Source organism: Etheostoma spectabile, chromosome 1 (genome assembly GCF_008692095.1).
Source record: "Etheostoma spectabile isolate EspeVRDwgs_2016 chromosome 1, UIUC_Espe_1.0, whole genome shotgun sequence".
NCBI lineage: Eukaryota > Metazoa > Chordata > Actinopteri > Perciformes > Percidae > Etheostoma > Etheostoma spectabile.
Window position 1 is genome coordinate 19,912,889 of NC_045733.1, and position 26,956 is coordinate 19,939,844.

Here is a 26,956-nt window from a genome sequence, read left to right on the forward strand (position 1 = left end):
CGTAGCTTCATCATATTTTCATATGGTTATAAGTGGTGATCTTCTTCATTTTTCTCATCTAACTCTCATAAGAAAGGGAATTGAGAAAGTGTATTACCCAAAATTTCAAACCATTCCCTTTATGCTGTTTACCAACGCATGCATGCATACACACACACACACACACACACACACACACCACACACACACACACACACACACACACACACACACACACACACACACACACACACACAGAACATACCTTGACAGCTACCAGCATCTTGTCCTTGGTGGGGCTGAGGTTGTAGCACTCTGCCAGAAAGACTTTTCCAAACGCTCCTTCACCCAACTCCCTCTTCAGGATGATGTCTCTTCGCTTTATATGCTGGACAACTAAACCACAGAAAGACAAGGGGTTATAACGTATATTTAAGTACATTTTAATAGGAGTGTAAAACATGCTAGATTATAGAACATATATTTAGAGGGATCATTTCACCCCACATGAATATGATCATCTCCAAAGCAGGAGAATGAATAAATGAAGGCAAAAAAGAGGCAAAAAAGAGACAGAGAGATTATGAAGCAGTGAAAGACAAGAGAAGCCGAGAGAGAGAGAGAGAGAGAGAGAGAGAGAGTGAGTACTATGTGCTGCACTGTGGGTACTTTGTACTATTTGAAATTCTAGTCAAGATCTCAAGTTAAGACGTAATACTAAATCTATCATACTATATAACAAGAAAGGGAGTACAGAATGATGGACAAGGCATCTTACGGTTTCTTTTTGATGTAATCGTAAATCAATGAAATAACATCTTGAATATTTCTCTCAATAAAAGTGTGATACAAGGATTCAAGTAGTTTTAATTCTCCAAAGGGAAAATAAACTGCGAGATGACACTGGACCCGCAGAGCTGCAAATCACTTATCTGGATTCCTTGCTCCCCCCCCCTTTTTCTTCGGAAAAATCTCTGTGAGGTTAAGAAAACAGCTGAGCATTGTGAAAAACAGTCCCTCTGTCTCTCTCTATACTTATATATACTTACATATTCTATTTAGTGCTGTCAAACGATTCAAATATTTAAATGTGATTATTCACATTAATGTTATAGTTAACTCAAAATGTTTTTATCCATTCTAACTGTCCCTTGATTTCCCTTTATCAGATCCCTTTGGTCTGGTCAGTGGAACATTTGGTAACTTTTAAAAAGGAAACTTTCCATCCAGAATAAAAAGGAAACTTTCCATCCAGAATAAAAAGGAAACTTTCCATCCAGAATAAAAGGAAACTTTCCATCCAGAATTTAAAGGAAACTTTCCATCCAGAATTTAAAGGAAACTTTCCATCCAGAATCTTATCGGCGCTCCAGGCTCGCCATCCACTCAGAACGTAACGGTACTACTCTTTGGCCGGCTCGCGAGCCCAAACGGCGTGTGCAGCGTGCCCGTTGCTGTGTTTCCAGTCTAGCTAGATCCGGTGGGTGTTGTAGTTTTTCTAACGTTACTAGTTGTTGCAACAGCAAGTAGAAAAACTACCAATTTTGCTAGGCCAAAAAGACCATTAATCTCGCCATAAAAACATGGACGCCGTTTAAACGGGTCTGCGTTAACGCCGTTAATAACACGTTTATTCTTTCCTAAGAACTCGCTCTGATAGGAGTCACGAGACAGGTAAGTCTTTTTATTTAAGACGTCGTGACCTTCAGGCTTTATATTTATTAACTGCAGTCTTTGTGATCACAGAACGGAAGCGTCCTGTCCTATTGATTAGCTGCACAACAAGTTGAACACACTCCTGAGAGTAAGAGGCAGGATAAGTGAGAAAGACAGATAGAGGAAGACAGAGAAATAGTAATATGAAGCGTGTTATGTTTCAGGGGTAAAGCTTTACCAACCGATATCTGCCAAATATGAACGAGCTGAAAAAGTGTAGGAGTCGCTGGCTTCTGACAGAACTGCTTTTCCTGCCTCACTCACAATAAAACATGACAGCTTGTAGGTTAACCATTCAAATTGAAGTGCTTTTATAATAGTGTACACATAAACACACTTACATATTTATACTTCTACCATAGTCTGGGTGAATACTTAATTGTGAATGGCCTTACATTGAAAAGTGGAGACCTAAGTAGTTCCAGTGACAGTGTTTACTGTTCCAAATGATGATGAATGCGCTGGAAAAATGCTTCTTCCTCTGAACACCACAGGATGGAAGTAAGTTCCTCCGCCCTCTGAACTTACTCTGTTTCACATTTAGAGATCATGTCACATCCATCATTCGCTGTTCAACTCGCTACTTCAGACGGCAGCAGACGCACACATGGCGTGTGACATGGCTTGATAGCTAGCCTCTCTTGTTCTTACACATACTGGATAATTATATTTACTGACTGTCAACCGCACAAGATTATTGACTGTGACTCTTGCTGGCATCCCATTAGCTTTTCTGGCTAACGTGTGGCTCGTAGAGGAGATTTAAGCCGACTAGAAAGAACTCCCGTTGCCAGGTCGTTTCCAACATTTTCATTGCATAAGAATCTTATGGGATGGAAATGATTGTTTTAGGTATTAGTCTGACCCTTACCAGGGACACAGAGTAATTGTTTTTTTTAAACTGGATTTTAATTGCAAAATGCATGGAAATATAAATTAAGGGTCATAAAATAATGTTCTTTGGCAAGTGATCATGGTATAAGCAGGTCGATGCCCTTTAAGGTGTCCATAATCAGGAATTAATGGCTTCCCCGTTGTCCATTAATTCCTGATAATGGACATCTCGTCAGGCATTAACCCTTCCATAGCCTCCAGATAAGACATCTAGATAAAGATGAGAGGCACTGTGTGAGTGTTTAACGCCAAAATATTCATGGTTGGACGTCATGCAGTAGCTTAAGCTGTATACTGCAATAGATATCTCTCCGCCTAAGAATATGAATGACATGAAACACGCTTGTTTAATGTTCAGCAACAGGAGATAAATAAACAGGTGAAAGGGATATACAAAGTTATTAAATATTAAATTTAAATCATGATTTAGAAATGTAAATGTTAAATGTGAAACTCTGGAAATTTTAACGTTTGCAAGCAATCTCTGTCCATATTTGAAAAACCATAATTACTTAAACAGTACATAAAGGGGAATGCCACCATTTAAAAAGTCATATTTTTTAATCACCTTTTTTAATTGTTTGAATGTGAATCATATTTGTTCTACTTGGCGAGTTGTCACAGTGCAGCTGTTAAATTCTGACTGCAGCCCCAAAAAGGCCAAGGGCGGTCACATGATCTCAATTAACAAAGAAAAGTATTGTACAAAATAAACATGCATAAAAAAAACAGATGTTTTAGAATGTAATTCTAATTTAGAACATCTAAACTACTTACCAGTTGCCTGAACAGGTATGACAGTCTTCGGCATTTCAATCACTGTCATATGTATTGTAAATCACCCATGGCACCGTCGGCTACTGTTTATGATTATGTCTTTCTAACTTTCTTTTAGTCTTCTGACTTTGGGCTAGCCTCTATGATACCATATCTAAATGCTACTTTAATGTATGTAAACTATCACAGAGTTAAATCCTTATGCACAACACCAGTTTCATATGGCAGTGCTGCTACAGAGTGGATGTGCTAGGGCTCTTTTTTTAGTAACCCCACAAATTGCAGTATGAATTGCTGCTGGCCTTGGAAGTAACGTTGAGTAGGGTTTCTACTGTAGGTAGTAGCCTAAGCTAGTTAGCCAGGCATGCTAACATTCCCAACTTATGCTAAAGCCAACAAATACACCATTTATCCATTCCTTAAACTTTTGCTCCTGTTCTTGGTTTTGGAGAGGGTAAAACACTATCCAACTCTTTATATATGCAGAGAGTAAGTCTTGATGCAGCCCCATGCACAGCGCTTCAAAATGCTGAGAAAAGCAAGCTAACAAGCTGCACTGCCAGTTATGCAATTACTAAGCAATAATTGGACAACTGCTGTTTGGGGGAATTGGTTTAAGTCAATGTAGTAAATAGTTACTATATCTTAGGTGTTATTGGGTACCACACCATGACGTTTCAGTTCATTCATTTGAAACCTGTGATCCCGTTAAAAAAACGGTATAGGATTTGCTGCTAGAGATAATAAATGGGAGGCAGCGGCTCCATTTACTTGCAGTGCTGTAGCTTTACCCAAAAGGAGTTCACCAAGTGGTGTAATCTCCAAAATGGTTCCTTATTCATAGACACAGACTACTAGTTCAGTCAGACCATTCCTCTGGCTTTATTCTTCTTTCATGTCATTTCTCCAGATTCACCAGACCATTTGGTCTTCTATTGAGAAGGCGATTGATAAAAAATGTCACCTGCTCCTGGTTTTTCCCTCAGACAGTATCTTACACCCTTTCTGAAATCAGTGTTAAATATGAAAACGTGTCCCAGTTCTAAAGTAGATCACAATGCAAGTGTCTGCAGAAACTGGCAGGCAGTGTGGCGGGTGAGAGCCCCACCAGGGACACTCTCAGCGCTGCTGTCAAAGCTTTATCCTCTGAAAATCAGCTTTCCGAGAGCTGAAAAAACCTGTCGATACACATACATTTTAATTCAAAATGTGACTGGATTTCAAAGGCCAAATGTCTCTTACACGTTCTTTGGTGATAAAGAAACAGTTTCCACAAGTCTCAAGAGTTTCCAGACTTCACATCTATCCCTCACTGAATCCTGTCTCTACCTTTTACACTAATGTACTTTTTTTAAGAAATATCAATAATCTGTTACTTTAATTCTATTTCGTGCACTCCTCCATCATTCATGATCGTTCACGGATCGCTGTTGGCCTTACTATCACTTCACTGTCATGCTGACGATCCAGGTATTGAAGTTTATACTCTTGTTCCTCTCAACATTAACCTTGTCTGGATGGGATAGTTGTTGAAATGTCAAAAACATTGAAGATTTTCATCTGTCAGCAGGTGGAGACTCCGAAACAGTTTTAACTCCACAATGCCAGAATATAAGGATTTTTCTAACTTTTCCTTAGAAGTTTGTATTTGAGTGTTTTCTTGACTTTTCCTTTTCCTTTGCAGTGAGGAGACGTGATTGTGTAGAATGATTTTTCCTTTTATCTCACAGTATCAATTTTAATCATATCTCATCACTTTTATTACAATATCTACACTGTTATATTTGTTATTATGCAAAATAAGTCAACTGAAGCACACTCACTGGAAAACCTTCTTCACTACTTGAACAATTTCCTCTTCTGTCTGACATGTTTGCCCACTAATCACGTAGTCTGCCCTCACCGGGTGCTAGAGGAATTCATTCTGCACTTTTACTCCATGAAATGTTTGATAATAAAAAGAAGTTACAAACCATGATCTGTTATTACCATTTAGTCAGAAAACCAAAATGTAGTGTCAAAATGTGTCAAGAATGAACTGCAACTGACTAGAATAACTGATGAGAACTCGACTGCTAGCTTGACAAGCTATGTGGACTCGTCATCCAGTAACAGAACCCCGGTGTCATCTCTTTAAGAAAATGTAATCTTGTATGGAAGAAAACAAACGTGTAAAACTGCTTTTACACATACAAGGTGGTTGACAAGGAGGACTTGGAGAGTGCTAACTGTGTGAGTACACTAGAATTACAGAATGTACGTTCTCCTGGATTATAAAAATGAAAATCACTTTTCACTCATGCATCAAATGCAATAAGATAAATATTCTGCATCAATAACTTCCCTAATTGTACCACCATTTCTGCAGTGGAGAAAATAGAGCTGTTCTGTTGATTACAGCCCCCTGTGACACATTCAATTAGCCAATGCAAATGAAGAAGTGTTACAGTCTCATTTGAGACTGAAACCTATAGCTTGACAAGCTATGTGGACTCTTCATACGGTAACAGAACACCGGTGTCACTTTTCATCTCTAACACTTTGGCAACTTTGTCACCAGATTTGGAAACTTTTCAAACCCATGTAAATAGGTATTTGAGAATCCATTAAGCAGGCTTTATCTTGGCATGCATGGCCTCCAAAAAATACAACATCACAGGGCATATTGTTAGAGTGGAAGAGTAAACATGAAGCCACCATCAGTACATGGTGATTGCACTGAGAGCTTTACGTTAGACCAATCCTGGTATTACATGTATAACACGCTGCGCTGGCATCTCACTGTAATTTATGATAATTTACTGTTTAGATGTTTTTGCCAAGAAATATGACTGGGTGATATTGTGAATCCTGTCACATGTTGAAAAATACAGTCATTGAAATGCTATTAAAATGTAGTTCATCATTTCGAACACTGTAGCTAGTCGGGTTTGAAGAGATGGTCACTCACCAAACACCAACTCCTGGGTCGGGCTGTCGTCAGTTAAGGAAATAAACCTCTGATCCCAGAAATTAACTTTAATTCCTATCTTGAGCTTTCTCTGTGCTCTGAGCAACGTTTCACTTTTAAAACGTGATGTGTAAAATTCACATTATAAAACAAGAAATTTTGGATTTATAATCATAAACTTTAAAGTAATGCTGGCATGGTTGCTATCTCTACACATATCTTAATTCTCAGAGGTTTTGTAACATTCACGTACTAATGTTATGAGACTAAAACACTTCTTGATTTGCATGGGCTCATTGAATGTGTGAGAGGGGGCTGTAATCAACAGAACAGCTCTATTTCACTAGATGCATTTAGCTCAATTCTTCCACTGCAGAAATGGTGGTACAACTAGTGAGGTTACCGATGCAGAATATTTACCTTATGGCATCTGACGCATGAGGGAAAAGTTATTTTCAATTTCATTATCCAGGAGAACGTACTTTCTTTAACTCTGGTGTACAGTAATCACAAAGTTAGCACTCTCTAAGACTTGTCAAACACCTTTTATGTGTAAAAGCAGTTTTACACAGTTTTTCTTCAATACAAGATTACATTTTCTTAATCCTGAGTGACTGTTCCCATGATTTCTTCCCCCCCTCTTGCAGGCAAAACAAACTTGTTTAACTTCTTTAGACTATAATAATATTTAATACTTGTCTGTAACCAGAATATTATCGTCACAGCATGGTGGTGGGGTGAACAGATTCCAGGTTCTTGCCTTGTGATGTATTGTTAAATAATGTCTGCAGCACATTGATCAAAGTAAACGTGGAGATCTCCGGAGGACAGTGTGTTCAGTACTTGTTCAGCAGCATTGTAAGCCCGTTTAACTCTCCATTTGTACCAGTTGGCTTCTCTTCCTTATTTTCTGGATGTAAATATCCCATCTAGGTTTGTTTTGTTCATACACTAAAATGCCACTGACCATCTCGTTCCTTACCACTGATGAGAATGAAGCAGCTATTATGGAGCATGCCTGTCTAAAGTGGAGAGAACAAGTTACTCTAACCTTCAGTTTCCTCTGCAGGCGGACTCAGCCTGTCTTCTGCAGCCTATTTACCCACGCTGAAGAGCCCTGAGATTAAATCTCCATCCCCTAGCTCAGCATCATTCATTTGTCCTGGCTCACCTGAGGCCTCGACACAAGCAAACATTCTCCCTGGAAGCCCAGAGACTAAGCAGAACAGAATTTTACTCAGCTAGTCCGGTCAGGCTGCTCGGAAGGCACAGTTGTGTAATGTGTCATTGTGTGTGTGTGTGGTGTGTGTGTGTGTGTGTGTGTGTGTGTGTGTGTGGTGTGTGTGTGTGTGTGTGTGGTGCGTGCGTGCGTGCGTGGTGTGGTGTGGTGCATGCGTTTGACAACAACTACCTGCCAACTTTCCCCAGTTTCAGAAGGTGTGTATGTCTCTGTAGGTATGTGTGTGTGTATGTGCATGTGTGTGTGTGTGTGTCGCATTTGACCACAACTACCTGCCAACTTTCCCTAGTTTCAGCATGTGTGTGTATGGTGTGTGTGTGTGTGTGTGTGTGTGTGTGCGTACGTGCGTGTGTGCATGCATGTGTCTTTGAAGGTGTGTTTTTCTCCATCTACCTGCCAACTTTGTGCATTCATGTGTGTGTTTCTGCCTCACAGGTGTGTGTGTGAGTATTTTTCTGCCTGACAGCCTTCCTGAGTGTGTGCGGTGAGTCGATCGATGCGTGCCTCCTGGTCATTGACAACATGTCTTTTGCACGGTGGATGCTTTAACACTGAGATGCAGCGGCTCAATCAGAAATGCTGAGGACGTCCTCATTAATGCTCATTTCCTGCATCAGCTATACATTTTTTTTTTGTACAAACCGTTACTTATCAGAAATTGTGATAATTCACTCACTTGATTATTCTTAAGGACAAAACAAGACGCTGCCACATTAGGCCATCCTCCTTTAACATTAAGACTTAAAGTCGAAACGTATTAAATAAAAAAATCATGTCTGCTTAATGCTACAATCATATGAGCAATTATTTGTTAATAAAATATATATTTATAAGGATTATCCTCTGAGGTTTTATAGTCACTGCGACTCACAATGGAAAGAAATTTCACTGAGATCACTGCAATGTACTCATAATTTAGCTTGCCTACAAAACAAGCACCACGGGGAGCTAATAGTTAGGTGAGAGGTACTCATGCAGCAGCTAATAGCTTACAAAAAGCTCTCCGCCATTAAATTCACTGCAGCACAGGAGCTGTGTGTCTGCTGGCATCGTTGTGCGACTGTGACATGAACAACCAGCACTTACTGTTGACTCTCAGTGGGTAGCTCCTCCTAACCTGCTGCGGCTGGCTGACTGCCGGCCTGGGTTTCTGCTGCCTGGCCTTAATGAACACTGTGGCTCGTGTGTGATAACCACCTATACCTACTGTAGCTTAGTTAAACTAACAGTATAACAAAGGAAGCAGTTTCCATAAAATCATCCTGTTCACATTTATTATTTCAAAATTGCCTGAATCAAAGACCAGACCAAGCCCATGTACTAAGCTACTACTCTAGCACCATTTCATAAAACATACAGAACACTGCATCCAACAACATGGAGTCCCAACGTTTTCAATACATTTACAGCCCAAGGCCCAAGGTGATTTCTAGTCTCCATTTCCGGGATTGCTCTGGTGCTGCAAGAAATTCTACAGGATGCTGTATTTTCCAATTCCTTCCGCTTTAGTTGTGTTGGAATTTTAAATTTGGTGGATTTCTGAGGACTATGGTTACCTGGTCCTCAGATCTCTGCAGGGTAAATCCAGACAGCTAGCTAGACTATCTGTCCAATCTGAGGACTATGGTTACCTGGTCCTCAGATCTCTTCAGGGTAAATCCAGACAGCTAGCTAGACTATCTGTCCAATCTGAGGACTATGGTTACCTGGTCCTCAGATCTCTGCAGGGTAAATCCAGACAGCTAGCTAGACTATCTGTCCACTCTGAGTTTTCTCTTGCACAACTATATTACAGCTGTTCTGTGCGGAGTTTAGCACCTACCATGATGATTGTAATTGGTTTAAAAAAATACCATAAAACCAGAGCATGATTTCCTCCCAACCAGGAATGCTACAGTGGTGTGAAAAAGTGTTTGCCCCCTTCCTCATTTCCTGTTCCTTTGCATGTTTGTCACACTTAAGTGTTTCGGAACATCAAACCAATTTAAACAATAGTCAAGGACAACACAAGTAAACACAAAATGCAATTTGTAAATTAAGGTTTTTATTATTAAAGGAAAAAAAATCCAAACCATCATGGTCCTGTGTGAAAAAAGTGATTGCCCCCTAAACCTAATAACTGGTTGGGCCACCCTTAGCAGCAACAACTGCAACCAAGCGTTTGCGATAACGTGCAATGAGGCTCTCTTTTTTTTACAGCTGGAGGAATTTTGGCCAACTCATCTTTGCAGAATTGTCCTAATTCAGTTACATTAGAGGGTTTTCGAGCATGAACGGCCTTTTTAAGGTCATACCACAACATCTCAATAGGATTCAGGTCAGGACTTTGGCTAGGCCACTCCAAAGTCTTCATTTTGTTTTTCCTCAGCCATTCGGTGGTGGACTTGCTGGTGTGTTTAGGATCATTGTCCTGCTGCAGAACCCAAGTTCGTTTCAGCTTGAGTACACGAACAGATGGTCGGACATTCTCCTTCAGGATCTCTTGGTAGACAGCAGAATTCATAGTTCCTTTTATCACGGCAAGTCTTCCAGGTCCTGAAGCAGCAAAACAGCCCCAGACCATCACACTACCACCACCATATTTTACTGTTGGTATAATGTTCTTTTTATGAAATGCAGTGTTCCTTCTACGCCAGATATACTTGGACACACACCTTCCAAAGAGTTCCACTTTTGTCTCATCGGTCCACAGAATGTTGTCCCAAAAGTCTTGGGGATCATCAAGATGTGTTGTGGAGAAATTGAGACGAGCTTTGATGTTCTTTTTGCTCAGCAGTGGTTTTCTCCTTGGAACTCTGCCGTGCAGGCCATTTTTGCCCAGTCTTTTCCTGATGGTGGAGGCATGAACGCTGACAAACATGCAAAGGAACAGGAAATGAGGAAGGGGGCAAACACTTTTTCACACCACTGTATGTGGAGTATCTAGACTCTCCTTCAGCGCGCTTTGGAAGAAGGTCTGGTAACGCGAGACTAGTTGGTTCCCAATTACTAATGGCATTGTTGATGCTCCGGCTAACTGATTGGCTAAATGTAGTAGCAGTTGTTGAGCTTGCTTAGGAGGGCCAGGGAGCATGTGATTGGATCAAAGATGAGGCAATGATTGGTGACAACACCATCTTAAAAAGTAGCATTTATGATTTGACCTTTGAACATATTGATTTATTTAAATAAGTTCACACGATTTAATTGAATGGTTATTTCATAATGCTTTACTCATCTAATTAATATTCAACACTTGGTGGCTCCCTTCTACAATGTGTAAACATAGAGATGAAATTGTGTATTGATTTCCTTTTGACAATGGCTTCTCCCGAAGCTCAACCTCAGTGTTATTGCTGGATTAAAGTTTAAGCATTAGGTACACTTAAGCACTAAGTACTTTACACTTGCTGCTCAGGGGAGGTTCTTTAAAAGTGACTATCAACACAAAGTAGTTATATTTGACATCTTAGAGGACCTGTTAGTCCCCACGGAAACAGTGTAAAAATCTTTCTATAAAGGCTGAAAAGTACATTTATGTAAGTTTGTTTTATTCTACTGCTGCTCTGTGCAAGGAATTAACTAATTATATTAGTGCTGACCTGTCAGCACTCATGAGACTGTGCTTTTAGGGATACAGCGTACTTTAATTGGTAGCACTTTGGTCTTATACTGAATGTGTTTTTGTACACACCACATGTTCTCAGAAAATGTGTCTTATATTTGTGATCAAGTTACACGTTTGTCTTGGCTTACAGTGGTAGGAGCCAAGACATTTCCAGAAGGTGTTGGGTATTTCAATTGACTCCGGTTTTTAGCATTTCGCCACGACTCTAGATTGTAAAAGGTTTGAAAACCAATTAAACATGTCTGCTGAAGCAAACACTTTTAATTTCCTCTTTAATTTATTTCATTTTCATTGCTTGCTGCTCAGTCTGTGTCGTTGTACTGTACATGGACTGGAAATGGGCAGTTGCATTTGCACTTTGTAATGTGTCTGGAAGTTTGTAAATGTAAATGTAAATGTGCTGTATTCATAGAGCGCTTTTCTAGTCTTAACGACTACTCAAAGCGCTTTTACAGCCACAGGAGACATTCACCATTCACACACATTCATACACTGTGGCCGAGGCTGCCGTACAAGGTGCCACCTGCTCATCAGATAAACACTCACACACCGATGCGCAGCACCGGGGGCAACTCAGGGTTCAGTGTCTTGCCCAAGGACACTTCGACATGGGACTGCAAGGCCAGGGATAAAACCACCAACCTTCCGATTGGCAGGCAACCGCTCTACCACTGAGCCACAAAAGATTGTTTGATCTTGGGATCTTTGATTAATCTTAATGTGGTTTCGGTCATCTGGAAACAGTTTTCATTGGATGGCACCTGGTACCCCTTTCTACCAAGAAGGTTCTAGTTTGCTCTGTTCTGGGCTAAGCTGAAACTCATCTTGGACTTTTTTGGTAACTAATTAAAGTAAATTGTTTAAATTCACTACTGGTAAGCCTGTGGGGCTTTTCCTTTTCCAACTATAATTCATGGAATCATAGCCTTGGAGCATGATAACTGCCTTTCCATCATTCTGCTCTTCATTTCAATTCATTTGCGGAGCTTTAAGGCGACCAAATTAGTCACTCCTTGTCTCTGCTGGAAACATTTTAATCTTCAGAAACATCACCTTGAGCATAATTATGTCCCTGTTACACCGAAACCAGAGGGGACAGAGTGGTGGTAAGTCCGAGCTATTCCCATGTGTGACATCCCTAATAACATGGATATAATGAAAGGCTACACTCTATACTCCAACATCAAAAGCTATTGTCTAATTTTGGCCAGCGGGATGTGACAAATCCGTAATTAAAATAGCAAGCTGAATGATAAAACAAAGCCACTTGCTGGGAGACAGCGAATCAGGCTAGATATGGATCTGTCATTAGGCTAAAGAATTGTCCTTTGCCTTTTCTGCCTTTATCTCCCTAATGCGGCTATATTTCCCCTGGATTGGTCTTGTTCAGCCCCAGTGAAAAAAATAAAAAGAGCTGATCTCAACGAATATTCTAATCAGTCACGGCTTGCCTGTTTACCGCAACCAAAGCCGAGGCCACCGGTTCATCCAGAAGATGAACCAACTGAATGACAGCACTTCATGTTTTTAAATTGGCATCACAGTGAAAACTGTGCTAACACTTCTCTGGTAGTGGTCCTAATATCTCAAGTTTGTTCACAACTGAATGTGTCCAGGTTGCCGGTTCAACTAGAGGGCAAGTATAATTTGATATTTGTTTTTTTATGTTTTTTTTTGTTCTCTTTTTATGTGTCACAGCCTGACAGCTGAGAAACTCAAGATTCCTCTCTCCAACTCTGATTTTTGTGACTAGAACTATTAAACTGATGGTACAATTTATAGAGATATATATTGTATGTAGTATTGACTTGAAGATGTAATACTCATAAATAATACATCTGGTAAGGCACACCGGAATCACTGGTGTGAGCTCTGCAGCAGGCAATTTCCCATCACAAGCCAGCCTCCTCCTCTCACTGTTATTGGAGGAGTCAGTTTCAAAATGCACAGTACCCAAAACTATACACTGTGCATCAGACTGGTAGTGGAAGCAGACTGGGACTGACCATCACAGGTATGGAGAAGGGGGAGTCTGTTTAAATGTATGTGTGCCTACTGCTGGACTGTGTGTGTATGTGTGTGTGTGTGTGTGTGTGTGTGTGTGTGTGTGTGTGTGTGTGAGAGAGACACACTGGCAGCAAGCTATTCTCCTGGATAAGAGGCTTTCAAGTAAATGAATGAATACATTATGGATTGGTGGCCTAGCATCAATAAAGCTGCCATACTGGATGTAAGCGGACTGTAGCTGCAGGACAGTCAGGCTGAGCAAGGCCAGCAGCACACTGGGAACCCAAGGGACCGCTAACTGAAGACACTTATCAAACCACAGCGATAGGAGAGATATTGGCAAATTCAGTCTACCTACAAGCCACACCAACGGTTTGCTTACCTCCACATGCACAGATTCATTCAGTCATACACCTACACACATACTGTAGATATACACATGGATACACATAGTTATTTCCTTTCCCCAGCATGTGTGTGTGTGAGTGTGTGTGTGTGTGTCCTGAGGGTAAAGTACATTCATATTCAGTGAATGATCGGCAGAGGCAAAAGCCGTTCGGAGCCATTTTGTTTTTTCCAGCCGCTGGCAGAAAGCAGTGGCCATTTTGACCTTGTGATGAATAAGGGTTCATTTCCTTTTTTTAATGCACCCACATAGAATTAAATCTAAAAATAAGACAAGGGATGCAGCATTCAGAGAGGGAGAACATTCTGTAAAGCCCACGTCAAAGCTGCAATCAGGCACAGCCATGGTCTGAATTTCAATTCCAGGCACATGGTAATCGGGAGAAAGTTTCATTTGCGCCCACCGTCATTTATTCATTAGCTCGCAATCAGATCTCCTGTGCAAGGCATGAGACGTTATAAATCAGTCACCGGCTGCCCATTAACAATTAATGCAATTCATAAAACATAAGACCCGTCATTTATTTATCATTTCTAAATGGGATTTCCTTCCTTCTCATTGGCCCAAAACTCATGTCAACTTCTTTTAGCTTGATTGACGGCCATTTCGAAAGCGAGCCAAGATGTAATCTTTGCAGATCCCAGCTGAAAGGTTTCAGACAGGTGAAGAGTATTTTCATGTTTAAATCCAGTTGGTTTGACTGGTATGGTGGGGAAGGGAAGCAGCAGGCGCCAGGCTGTGGCTGGCTCCTGGCACAGTAGTTTTCTGCTGATTCTCTTGAGCAGTTGATGTAATTGTGAGTAATTAGGCCTTAAAGTGGTCATGTCTTTTCCCAACCTGCAACATGAGTCCCCAAGGAAGCGTAAATGAGGTGTGGGGGGGGGGGAGTGTCTAAACACCGGTAGCTGGTATAAAGAAGGCTGCTTTTGTCGGAACAGATCCCATATGAAGAGCCTGGAAGTGAGCCAGCAGATGCTAACACAATAGGATCCCACTCAATCTATAGATGAGACTAAATTATACTACTGCCCTGTGGGCCCAGCCACTTTTCTTATTTCAAAGATATACAACAAATTACAATTGAGATGCAACAGTTGGAATGAGTCTCATAAATATGTGATGTTTGATACCTGGATCTCTGACCAGTTGCTGCACTTTACTACACAGTGAATAACTTTCTATGGGAGCTTGTGTTCCCTAAGTTCCATACAGTTTTAGTATACTTAGCCTCAGGCTTGAACAAATGTAGTTCAATGGTTGCTTTGTATCTCCATACAATTGTGTAACAATGGTCACTACACAACATTGTGACAGAGAAGTGCTAACGAGCAGAAACTTTCCAGGGACTTACGGGTGGTTGGCTTGTTGCAGTTGTGTCCATGCCTAAAGTACTGAGGATTCTCCAACCACAGGAATACGAGTCATCCCTATGACAACCGCATCAGGACCCGCATCCAGAGTACATGGGGTAATAATCCCATGGTTGACATGATGAAGAGGGCTGGCAGAGTCTTCCTCACCACTGATCACAGCTACAGGACCTGGAAGAAGAACATAAGAAGGACGAGCTATTTAACAGTTAAAAGTCCAAATCATGAAATGAAGTTTGTTGGACTTTTACGCAATACTATTGTTCAGTGTCAATGTTATACTGAATGTGACAACCTACTTACAAACATACTGACTGGACAAAGAAAGTTGCTGCCTGACAGATCATACATGGAAGTTATACATTAAGTCCCTCTCCACTTACATTAAAATAATGAAATGTACTCATTGTTACTTCCAGCCTGTTCTTAGGAAGCATTCATTCAAAAAGCTATGAAAAGTTAAGCACTCTAAATCATAAGCATTCCACTTTTTTTGGTGTATTCACCACATTGACGCTGTATAAGAATGCGGATGGCCACAAAGGGAGGTCGTCAGGGTGATGGGGGGGGACATACAGGACTTTCAAGCCAGAGAGCGGAGTCTGCTTCCCGGAGAAAAGTAAAGCCTTTCACCCAGGAAATGCGTGTTCCTTAAACCACAATCCTTTTCCTTATCTTCAACTTTTCTCAACTCTTTAACTAGTTGTTTCTAAACTATTCTAAACTTTGTACTCTAAAACAACCAGCAGCTGGTGGTGCTCTGTCCCCAGCTCAAAGTCACCTATTGTTGGGTAACTGAGCCACCAACCTGATACAACGGATGTGTGTAGCCAGCGTCACAAAGCCCTGTAGATGCCTATGCAACCACAAACTACTGGTCGGCGTCATGGAGCTTGTAGCTGGCGTCATGTGACCATTCCGTAGGACATCATATGTTTGGTGAGCATACAGTAAGGGTTGAGTATGCAACATACACATTATGTGTGTGAGGTGGACTTTTTGGTGAAGTTGCAGACACCTTCTGTCCAGCAGCATTCTAATAGAGTCTGGATATTTCAATGAAGTAGAAAGGGTTGATGGGATTCCAGTAAGTTTAATCAGGTAATTGAAGTTTATGAAAATGGAGATGTTGAAAACATTGTGAAATCTGAGAAAGAGTTACAACAGTGACAGTTACAGTGCTGCAAATGTGAAAGGATGTGTAGTTGGTGCTCAGGGAGAAAAATGACTTCATCTTTCTACCTGGATCAAGCCATTATTTAATATGAATGACATTCTGAAAATACATTCATGTATTACAGAACATCTGGATCAAAAGGACCTTATGCATATAATGTGACTAAAACGATTCAACGTGACAGAACATTCATTTGCCCAATTTTCTCTGGTTCCAGCTTGTCAACTTTTTTGGACTGTCAGTCTGATAAATACATACAAAGATATTTTGAGACAAAATGATTAATTGATTAATCAGAAAAAAACGATTTGCAGATTATTCAGTAATGAACACAATCGTTAGTCACAGCCCAAATTCATCCATTGATTCTCTTCATCCATTCTTTAAGGTTTTAATCTACAAAATTAATTACTGAATCCAAATATTTACATATGTTTGAAGCAGTATCTGCTGGTTGAATTCATGCTGGCATAAAACATATTCCTGCCAACTACCCATAACCTCCTTTCTTTAATCAAAATTCAAAAACCGATCCCTGACATGACTGACTGTGAGCCGATGTGATCCGGGTTCCTGTTCTGTCACTGCGGTGTCCAAGGCAACACACAGCTCTGACAACTGCAAATTTTCAGAGAGGAGGGAGAAAACAGTAAGTGGAAATAAATTCAATAGCAAACAGTAGCTGATTCCATGGTGCTGTGACAGTCAATCTGTTTACCTCCAAAGTTGAGTCTCTCGCTCACCTTGACAACACAGTAAATATTAATCAAGGCCCAGTCATATCCAATGATAGACCGTGAGCCGTGGTGTGAAGGAGTGACACGTGTGAGCATCAATTTTTTTACAACATTGGCTCTTGGGTTTTCATAGGTGAGCACCCTCTTTATTGGAGAGATGTGCACAGCAGAGCGCAGGTCTTCACCGGGCGAATACCCACCCAACCACCGGGGCCACGGGGCACGCCACAGCCCTACTCTCTGATATATGTGCAGCATAATGCTTCAAACATCACTACTCTTGAAATAAAACCATTACATAGAGAATTATGATAAAGTGTAGAAATCTTCAAAAAAATGAGAAAGAATACCTCAAAAAGGATCCAATTATGCTCTGCATTTTAATACAATATGAATTGGAATGAAAAGCCATCTGGTCAGAGCCCAGTGTGAGATGGATGAGGCCCCAGGGTACGCCTGGCCTCCCTCCAAACTGCTGCACTCAAAAACCTCCACCTTGATTCTTTGGGAGATGAAGGTTTTCTGAGGAGTGAAAGGGAAATTGGACTTCTTGACTTTCGACCATCCACAAAAAATTGAATTTATGTTACCTGAGTGATGAAAAGGCCGAATGTTTTTTTATCTTCTGAGACGTTGCCTGTGCACAGAATGGAATTGGAACAGGAAGTGGACATATTCCCCGAAAGGTCTATCTGTGAGTAAAGTTCCTCTCTATTAAACCAACTTTGATTTATTCAGGAGAACTGGAAAATGAAATGAGCCAACTTTCAGCTATTTTCCATTCTTTTCATCTCTCAATCCTTTCACAACTTTTTTTTTTTTAAAGACTAATATGGTTCATGCTGTAGGTAAATTCAGACATGCACTATGAATTGTCTAATTCCAACATTGACTTAAAGACTTTGGATGGTTTTTAACCTTAACCGTTCTATTCCTCACATGACTACAGTCCTATGATGTGAGGTGTGATGATAAATATGTAGACATTTACCATTTATGGTCACGATGTAAAGCATATTTAGATGTGTGGACCAATACCATGTAATAATGTGCAAATTTACATCATTACACTTCAATTATTGTGGTCAAAAATATCAAGGTAAACAGTTCCTCATCAGACTAACTACTTATAACTCATGTTATACTATAGTAAAATGACTTTAGATTTTATTGCTCCTAAAAGAATGGAACATTGAAACATACTGCAGGTTTGTTGGACCCATAAACAAAAAGCAGGTGGGTTGGTAATAGTTAAGACAGTTGCCTAGAAAGGACTTTGAATGCAGCACAGGGTCTGTGTCTCTTAGACTCTATGCATCCAGTCATGCTTTTTTAAATGTTCTGATATATTTCCAGTTTTAATAACCAAAGAAATCTAGCACACTGTCCATCAATCGTATTCATGTTATTCACAATGTTTCCATCCTTCAACATAACCTAAGGACATAAAATCCTGTTTATGAATCAACCCACTCATCTACAAGACTTTCTGGAGTGCTAGGATTTAGCAGTAAGAGTACAGACCACCGGTTTATCTCCCAATCTAACTCACGGCAAGCACATTAAGCAAAGTGTCAATCCTTTGAAAATGTATGTGATGTTGTAATTTATAGAAACTATCTAAATAACTCTGACTGGTTGCCACCTCAGCCTCATTCAGAGCTGCATCTCACACACAAGTTGGCAAGAATGCCATTGATCATCAAAGGACACGCTATCACCGGCAAACAATCAATCATAATTAATATAACAAGTTCTTAGTAAGAGACAACAGGGATTCCTTCTGGCAGAGTCTTAGATCACAGTGGCGGACCGTCGAATGAAGGTTAGTTAAATCTCATTTCTCACTTTTCTCCAGCAAACATCCTTTTACTTTTTCTGTGGCAAATATGTTTCTCCAGATGAAATTCCTCCATAATTTTTAAAGAGAAGTGTCACTCCAGTCTGCATTACTCAAAGTTCTTTCGCTTGACGTTCTGCCTCGTGGCGGTGCAGCACATGCTTTATGTGTATGGAAGGTGTGGTTTGCAGGTGCATTAGCTAATTCAGCCAAATCCATTGATCAAGTGTGACATTTGCATCATCTGTTTCTCAGAGTTTAGAAGTCAATCTAATTTACTCTGCAGGAGCAGATATAGCAGCGCCTTCCCCTCCTGGGTTTTAAAATGGACTCGTTCATTAATGTATTGTCAAAGTGCTGGGCCGGCGGCTCCATCTGTTGACCAGGCCTCAGTGATGAATTAAAAGAGCATGCGGACCTTTGAACTGGCCACCTTCCAGACACAAGCCAACTTTTATCTCCAGGCGTGGTCCCGTTGTAAGCATAATCACACTAACCTTTTTAAGAATTCAAAGTGAAGTCATGACTACACAGTTTATTTATTTGCAGATTAGTATATATATTCATACATTTAGCTAATATTGGATAAGAAGCACACTTATGGCTTCATGGAACCTCATAAAATCACATTTAGCATGCTATAAGTTGTCATTGGTGTGTGTGTGTGTGTGTGTGTGTGTGTGTGTGTGTGTGTGTGTGTGTGTGTGTGTGTGTGTGTATGTGTGGTGCCATGACTTGTCACAGTAACCCCCAGACACACCATTTAATCCTATGGCTGATAATGCTAAATGCCAGAGATTATATAATACTGTATAAATCATGCATTTCTCCTCCTGAATATCTGATATTCTTCTAGCTTCTTTTCTTTTAGACAACAATCTGATTGGCCCACTCATTCTCTCTCTACAGTAACCAGGAGGATGACTCGTTGGGATTACAGCTGGGATAGGGGGTATGTCCATCTCCTATATTTGCGCCCCTCGCTTAGGTTTTTACCTTGTTCTCTGCCACCATATTCAAGATAAGACAAGATCTGAGATGATAACAATGTTGTTAGTTATTTGAGTTGCCTTCAGTTGTTCTGTCTGAGTGGAGGGACTCCCTAAAACAGAGCAGTGCATGCTTCCATTTCAGGAAGAAGGTTTAACAAACTCGGAGTCTAACCCTGATCTAAGGGTATTAGATGTAAAAGCGCTAAGGGTTGTAGATGTAAAAGCGCTTTGAGCAGTTGTTAAGACTGGAAAAGCGCTATATAAATACAGCACATTTACATTTACATCTCTGAGTAGATTTACCCTGAGGTGGGAACTCTGAGTTTTCAGTTCCAGAACAGCTGATTGGAGTAGGTTCAATCAACTCGGAGTAGGTTGACTCAGAGTTAAGCAATAAAAGGCAGCATGAATGGAGCCATGATACTACGATTCACCATGGTAACAACCACAAACAAACTGGTCGGCGGAAATACTCATACGCACATAAGGTGAGTTTGAACATATATTAACTTATTTATTAACATATTGTAGGCTATGTGGGCTACATAACTGATAGACTGTGAAGAACACAATGGGGGACGTTAGTGATATAAGGACAGATAAGGTTATGTAGGATACATAACTGATAGACTGGGAAGAAAAATAATACCGCTCAAATAGGTAGTTATCTGAGATTAAAATACTGAAATTAAATCTATAGTCGGGGCCTCAATATCATCTCCTGACGTATGTTTCACCCCCGGAGAAGGAATACAGCTTCTTCATCAACGGGATCGTCGACACCAGGAAAAGTCATGTTAGAGAAGAAAACGTTTCATAGTCACACAGTTAATAAACCAGCATGTTTTATATTCATGCCCATAACAAACTGCGCTAAAATGTGCCTGATACAGACTGAAGGAATGAATGAGGAAAGAGAGAGAGAGAGAGCGCTGAGTCAGAGGGAGGAGGCTGAGAGAAGAAAACCTGCTCCCGACAACGTTAGCTTCACAGGCTCAGTTACCATAGTAACTGATTCCGATCTTAAGTTACCTCCCTGTCTGTCTCCCTCATCTCAACGGTGACTAATTCAGAGTTTTTACTAAACCTGCTTCCTGAAACCGAGCCCTGTGTGTGCTCTGTGAGTCTCATGCAGTTCATGTGATAACAAAAGCCCTGAATTACTTTAGGTTTGTTTAAAATGAGAAGTTGGACTGAGTTAGTTTTATTTCTAAAGCTTGTAAAATAGGCAAACTAGACTGAATAATATAGGCACACAATATGAGATCAGTTTTGTTGATACCTGCAAGTATAAAGGCATACATACATATGTACTCTTCATGTTTTTGTATGATTTAGGTCTCACACCTATGCACATGCTGAGTTTAAAGTCTCCCTTAAAGGCTAGACGATACTATCCTACATTGATATCAGAATACAGGAACTTGGGGATAAGGCTAAGATTAGCTAAATAAAAAGCTGTTTAGGTTACGGTTTTGCTAACTTATTCAAAAAGAGAGGCAACCACTAAACGTCAGCCGAAGAGAACGAGTGTCAGACACTACACTCTGTGTGACGCAGGAAGCACGCCTAAGGCAAGGCCCCCAGGTGAAAAGCAAAGCTTTTTACACTGTGGGCTCTGTTTTGCCCTGGCCTTCGCCTTTCAGGCCACATATACTCTGGAAACTGCTGCATCTATCTTCTCGTTAAAGGTAGGTGAGGTTGTATGTAGTCGAGTAATATCTGTAGACACTGCTCTGGGCTGAAGAAAAGAATAGCTGACTTTATCTTTCTGGCTATCCTCCTAATTATAACTATTTTTCCTAAAAAAGATGCCAGAGTTGAACATAAGACAGTAAATGTACAATATCCAAAGTAATATCAAGTCATTTTTTAATTAGGGTTAGTAACAATACGGAGCATTACAATACATAGCATTTCTGTAATTTGTTAGACTGCTTGTGCCCCTGCTTTTAAAACTGCTGCTGCGTCTCTGGATCACATGGCCCGGTCTGGGATTAGGAGCTTCAATGCATCAATGACGCTGTGTGTCCTTATTTATGTTCTATTCTCCTCGTTAGTGATATTAGATGTTATTATGATGTCCATACCTCATTTGTTTTTTCCTTGTTCTCTGCTGTGGGAGCTGTTTTCCACAACAGCCTCTGGCTTTTTTCTGTTTATTTATTGCAGCTCTCATTGTTTTTATTACAATCATTATTTTTACATAATGCCACACCAGACCAAAAACTCAGCTGGGCTGTTTGTCTGTGGAGCCATCTGAAAGTTTTTTTGTCTTGACTTCTGAAGCAAGTGTTGAAGGTGATTGTCATGGCAAAAAATAAATAATTACATTTTAAAATTTTCAAGAAAGCCAGCGGCTGACTCTGTAGGGTTTTCCCTGTGATGGGGAATGAATTGTGCAGAGTGTGATTGCTTCTGTCCCACCTTCTTGTGGTAATTATCGCACAGATTCCTTTCAAAGGTTATTAATTAGGACTGGAATTAGCTTGAGGACATGTAAAATGAATAAGAGAACACAGGAAGAAAAACGTACTGAGGCAAGGCCAGGCTCATAGTCAACGATGGATGTGAAACAAATTAAGTCCATATGTGTGAAGTGTAAGAAAATCAAAGCAAACATCATGCTTGTGAAGAAGGAACACACAACATGAAACAACTGTCACAGGGCTTATAGCTTTTTTCATGAATCAATCTGGGATGATATTTTCTCATTCAGTGCTGTGACTGTACGTTTCAATCAGTGATATATCGCTGTAATTAAAACCAGCAAATATGTTATGGAACATCTTAACACCTGCCATCCAAACACTACACTTCCAAACAAGATCCTTTCCAAGAATGGTTAAATTATACAACATAGTCCAAAATCTTGAACGATTATATGTTGCGCCTGCTTGCTTTATGGTAGGAAATGTGCAAATACACACAGCGAGTGCTGCATTCGTGGTATAAAAAGCCCAGTTAATTTCCAAATGGCACTATTGTTGTAAGAAGCCTCAAGGTTATGTGCATCGCTCCCCGCACTGCACTGGTGAAGACATCTACAGCTCTAAAGACAAATGGTCTCAACCACTCACAGACGAGCACGGTCAACATGTGACAGCCGTATCCAAAATGCCCCCTCGGTACAACTGCCTGTTGTTAGCCTCTCCAGTTGATGGTGACCAATTGTGGCAAATATTGGGCACTTGGACAGCTGATATTTATAGTCCTCTGCAATGGAGGTTATTGACAATTTACAGTCGCCCCGCACAGCTCAATGTGCTCCCGCTTTATTGTGGTATAAACAATGGTGAACACTGCAGGGAAGGACACCCGAATTGAGACAGAAAAAAACATATGGTTCAAAATGTGCTGTAAACCTATCAGTCATTGCATCTGAAGCCACTTTGTTTTTACGTCCTCTAAAAAATGAAGAGCCTACACCGAGCCGAACATTATCTGCAATGACACAGCACTGAGCCAATTACAGTTGGTGTTGCTGTCTATGTGGGATCTTGATGCTCACAATGATAATAACGCAAACCAGTGAGAGTGTTATTATGTCTCTGTTCTTACTGTGCCCTATCAGCTTTTACATTTTTGACAACACATTATTCTGTATGTAAGCTCCCTGAAGACCAACAAAATCATTTTACACAAGTATGAAAAGGAAAAAAGATGGAAAATGCCTAGCTGTCATGGGTCTGTTCCTTGATTTATGACTACGACAGATTCAGGATCCTTACTTAAAACCGGGTGTACAGCCATCTGAGAATATATTCGGTGGCATAAATGACTCCACTCTGTTGGGGGTTTCATTTTTCACTTACAGAAATGTAATCAGAAAGGGACAAATGAAAAGCTTGTGGTGGCTTGTTACGGAAACTAGTTTGCATTATAAACTCAGCACTGAAGGCAACAGTGCATGCACACACACACACACACACACACAAACACACACACAGTACAAACATATGCACAGCGGCAACCACACACTCGATGGCTATATTTCTTGTCATGGCATTAGAATATGAAACGCTTCCCCAGCATTGAGCATCTGGTAGAGTTTGCATGTAAATCCCAAAGGAGGGCCCCATTCAGCCTCAGCAGCCCACAGAAATGGTTTGATGATTGTGCACATCAGTGCTACGAGTAAAGCTACTGAATGCTAATGTGTCCCACCATTCTACTGGGATGAAACAAATGTTTTAGGTGGGGCTGATTAGTTGAAAGATAAATTATTAGTCAGAACTAAGATATCTCTATGTGATAAATTCCGGTAAAATGTGGTGAACGTTTGGAAAGGGGTTTACTTAACAAATGACAATTTGACACCAAACTTCATGTTAATGCACCAAACAGGTAACTTCACTCAAAACCCAAACTCATCAACAGTCAGTCAGTCAGTCAAAAAACCAACTGGTCAACCTCATTATGGCGCTACAGGAAACATCATGGAATCACCAAAGTCATTAGGATTCATCATTTTGGGAACCACAAACATAAGTACAACAATTTATGGCAATCCTTCCATTGTTGTCAAGATGTTTAAGTGTGGACCAAAGCGGTGGGCCGACCAACCGACATGCTGCAGCAATCCTGCTAGCAATCGTGCTAGTGTGGCTCAACACCACCCTCCCAGGAGAGTAGGATTACACTCGTGTAATGCTGAAGTGAATGAGGAAATGGCAGTTTAGAATACACCAGAGAAAAGCTGATTATTTTTAATCAGAGGTTTCCCCAGCTAGTTAGGTAACAGAGGAAAGCACTCTGTGAGGGCCTGGAATGAATTGGAAGAAGCACATTAAGGTCATTGTTAACGACGTTTTCTGCACTTGGGTGCATTCAGGTCCCATTTGCTTAGCATTCATTCAGTCTCAGTTACACACACACACACACACACACACACACACACACACACATACACACACACACACATACACACACACACACACACACAAAATCAAATCACTGACCCACCATGGGATATCAATCAATGGCCGAGGTGTCGTTGTTCTCCTTTTTTTCTTCAGTAGCGCCCCCTTTTCCTCTTTCTCATGCACACTCTTTCCTTTGTTTTCTCTCCTGGATTACTTGATTTCCTTTGAATAGCCTTTGTTATCAGGATGTTGAACATGTTGCCGGAGTGAGTCAAAATACTAGCAATCATACTAATGATTAGAAAATAAAATGCCTCCAGAATGACCAAAACTGCAATTGTTCTAAACCTAAATTCTTCTATTGGCATGTTTTATTTGAGCTGAACTGCTGTTTCATCATTTACTTCACATCTCTCTCTCTACTTTATCCCTCTGTCCCCATCTTTTTCCCTTTATCTTAGTTGTCACTGGCCCCGGGGGTTTGGTTGCTGTCTCCGTTCTTTCGCAACCGGCTCCCTCCATTGGAGGGTTCTCCACCAAACAGATTGGTAAGCCTTGGGGGGGGGGGGGAGAAGGGAGTAGGGGAAAGTTGCTAACTACATTTACTCAAGTACTGTACTTAGGTGCAAATTTTTCAGCAACTATACTATTAACTATACTATAAATTTAAAAACTATACTATTTATATATATTTACTTTGAAGATTTAGGAATTAATTCCAGTTTTTTTTTTTCACACCGGTAAACCTGCTTAACCCGTTTGTGCCGGATGCTTCGCGACGACACATCTACCGCCGGTTACTGCGTTGCGCAACTCTGACCCTCCTGCCTGCTGCTGCGTGGCGCAGCATTTTGTATTTGTCGGTCTTTTCATGACGCGTGCAGCAGAGAACGCACTGTCATTGGTTCAATACACATGAGGCGGGTCTTGTTGGCCATGTGACCACCAAAATGTGCCGTAGTTTGCTGAAAATCACGTCAATCAACCAGACATACATGTGCGTTTGTTTATGAAGTTTTGAGAGACGAGCGAGAAAAACGGCTCCGACAGAGGAAGTGGTAGATTACGATGAAGACATTCTCCCTCCCAAACTCCTCCCTATCTTCCACCATCAACCGTCACCGCCCTCGCCGTCTACCTCCTCCTCTGATTGCCTCGTAGCCGTTTTCTCGCTCGCTCGTCCTCAAACATTCTTAAACAAACGCACATGTATTTCTGGTTGATTGACGTGATTTTCAGCAAACTACGGTACATTTTGGTGGTCACATGGCCAACAAGACCCGCCTCATGTGTATTTGAACCAATGACAGTGCGTTCTCTGCTGCACGCGTCATGAAAAGACTGACAAATACAAAATGCTGCGCCACGCAGCAGCAGGCAGGAGGGTCAGAGTTGTGCAACGCAGTAACCGGCGGTAGATGTGTCGTTGCGAAGCATCCGGCGCAAACGGGTTAAAATAGCTGATAGACTCCTTTCCCGTTGCCAGTAGTCGAGTATGCCAGTCTGTCTGGTCTGGTGGGTCACGTCCAACGTTACGAACGTGTCCGGTGCTGTTAACCTTTCCTACTACAACTTTCCGATACTGTACCACCCTCTCCAGAACCTCAGCCAGGAGGAGTAGGTCTCCTTCACTAAGAGACTGGTACATCAGACGATGGAGGGGCATCACGGAAGGCTTCTGCTTGGGCGTGAAGCGCACCAAGAAAGTGTGCCAAGATATGCTGAAAGGCCTTCAGAAGAAGCTCAGCGGCAGGCACCTGCTGGAGTCCGTAATGTTGTTCCATACAGGATCCAGTTGTGGATGTAGCCATTGCCCTGTCTGCGAACCCACATCAACAAGCTCCTTGCTCGGCCTCTAAAGAAGGCTGCCTCCCTCTGGATAGATGTGATCCAGGTTATAGCAGCACACTGTTCGCTGCATGTGGAGGAGGCGTGAAGCAATGCAGCAAAGTCCATTATCAGAAGTCTTTAGGGCTGCACCGTGGCTCAGTGGTTAACACTGTGGCCTCGCAGCAACGAGGTCAGGGTCACACCACCCTCCAGTCCTGTCGCTGTGTGAAGTGTCTCCGTGTGTCGACGTGGGCTTAACCCGCTTCCTCCAGATTCCTCCCTACGTCCCAATTTGGACAATGCAAATGTTGAATTGTAATTTTGAAGCCTGAAACACTTTTTTAAATTAATTCAATTAGAGACGGATTAGCTGACACACATATATCATTTCTACAGTGTGGTATTGCTACTTTTACTACTCCCACCACTGAGAAGAAGGAGGAAATGCATGCGTTTGTGTTTGAATGTGAAGTCAGGGGGTCATGCTAACTTACACATCTAACCAATACACAAACAAAAATTAACCTTCACACAATCACTAAATCCGTTTTTGCCTCGTTACATAAAGG

General features: G+C 41.1%; 1 protein-coding gene across 1 annotated transcript in view; it reads right to left on the minus strand.

The window, feature by feature from the left end:
- ntrk3b (neurotrophic tyrosine kinase, receptor, type 3b) overlaps positions 1–26,956 on the minus strand; it is a 171,315-nt gene that overhangs the window by 22,831 nt on the left and 121,528 nt on the right. The window contains 3 exon segments of the mRNA XM_032523479.1: positions 245–375; positions 14,928–14,979; positions 14,981–15,117. Coding sequence (XP_032379370.1) covers positions 245–375; positions 14,928–14,979; positions 14,981–15,117 — 320 coding nt within the window.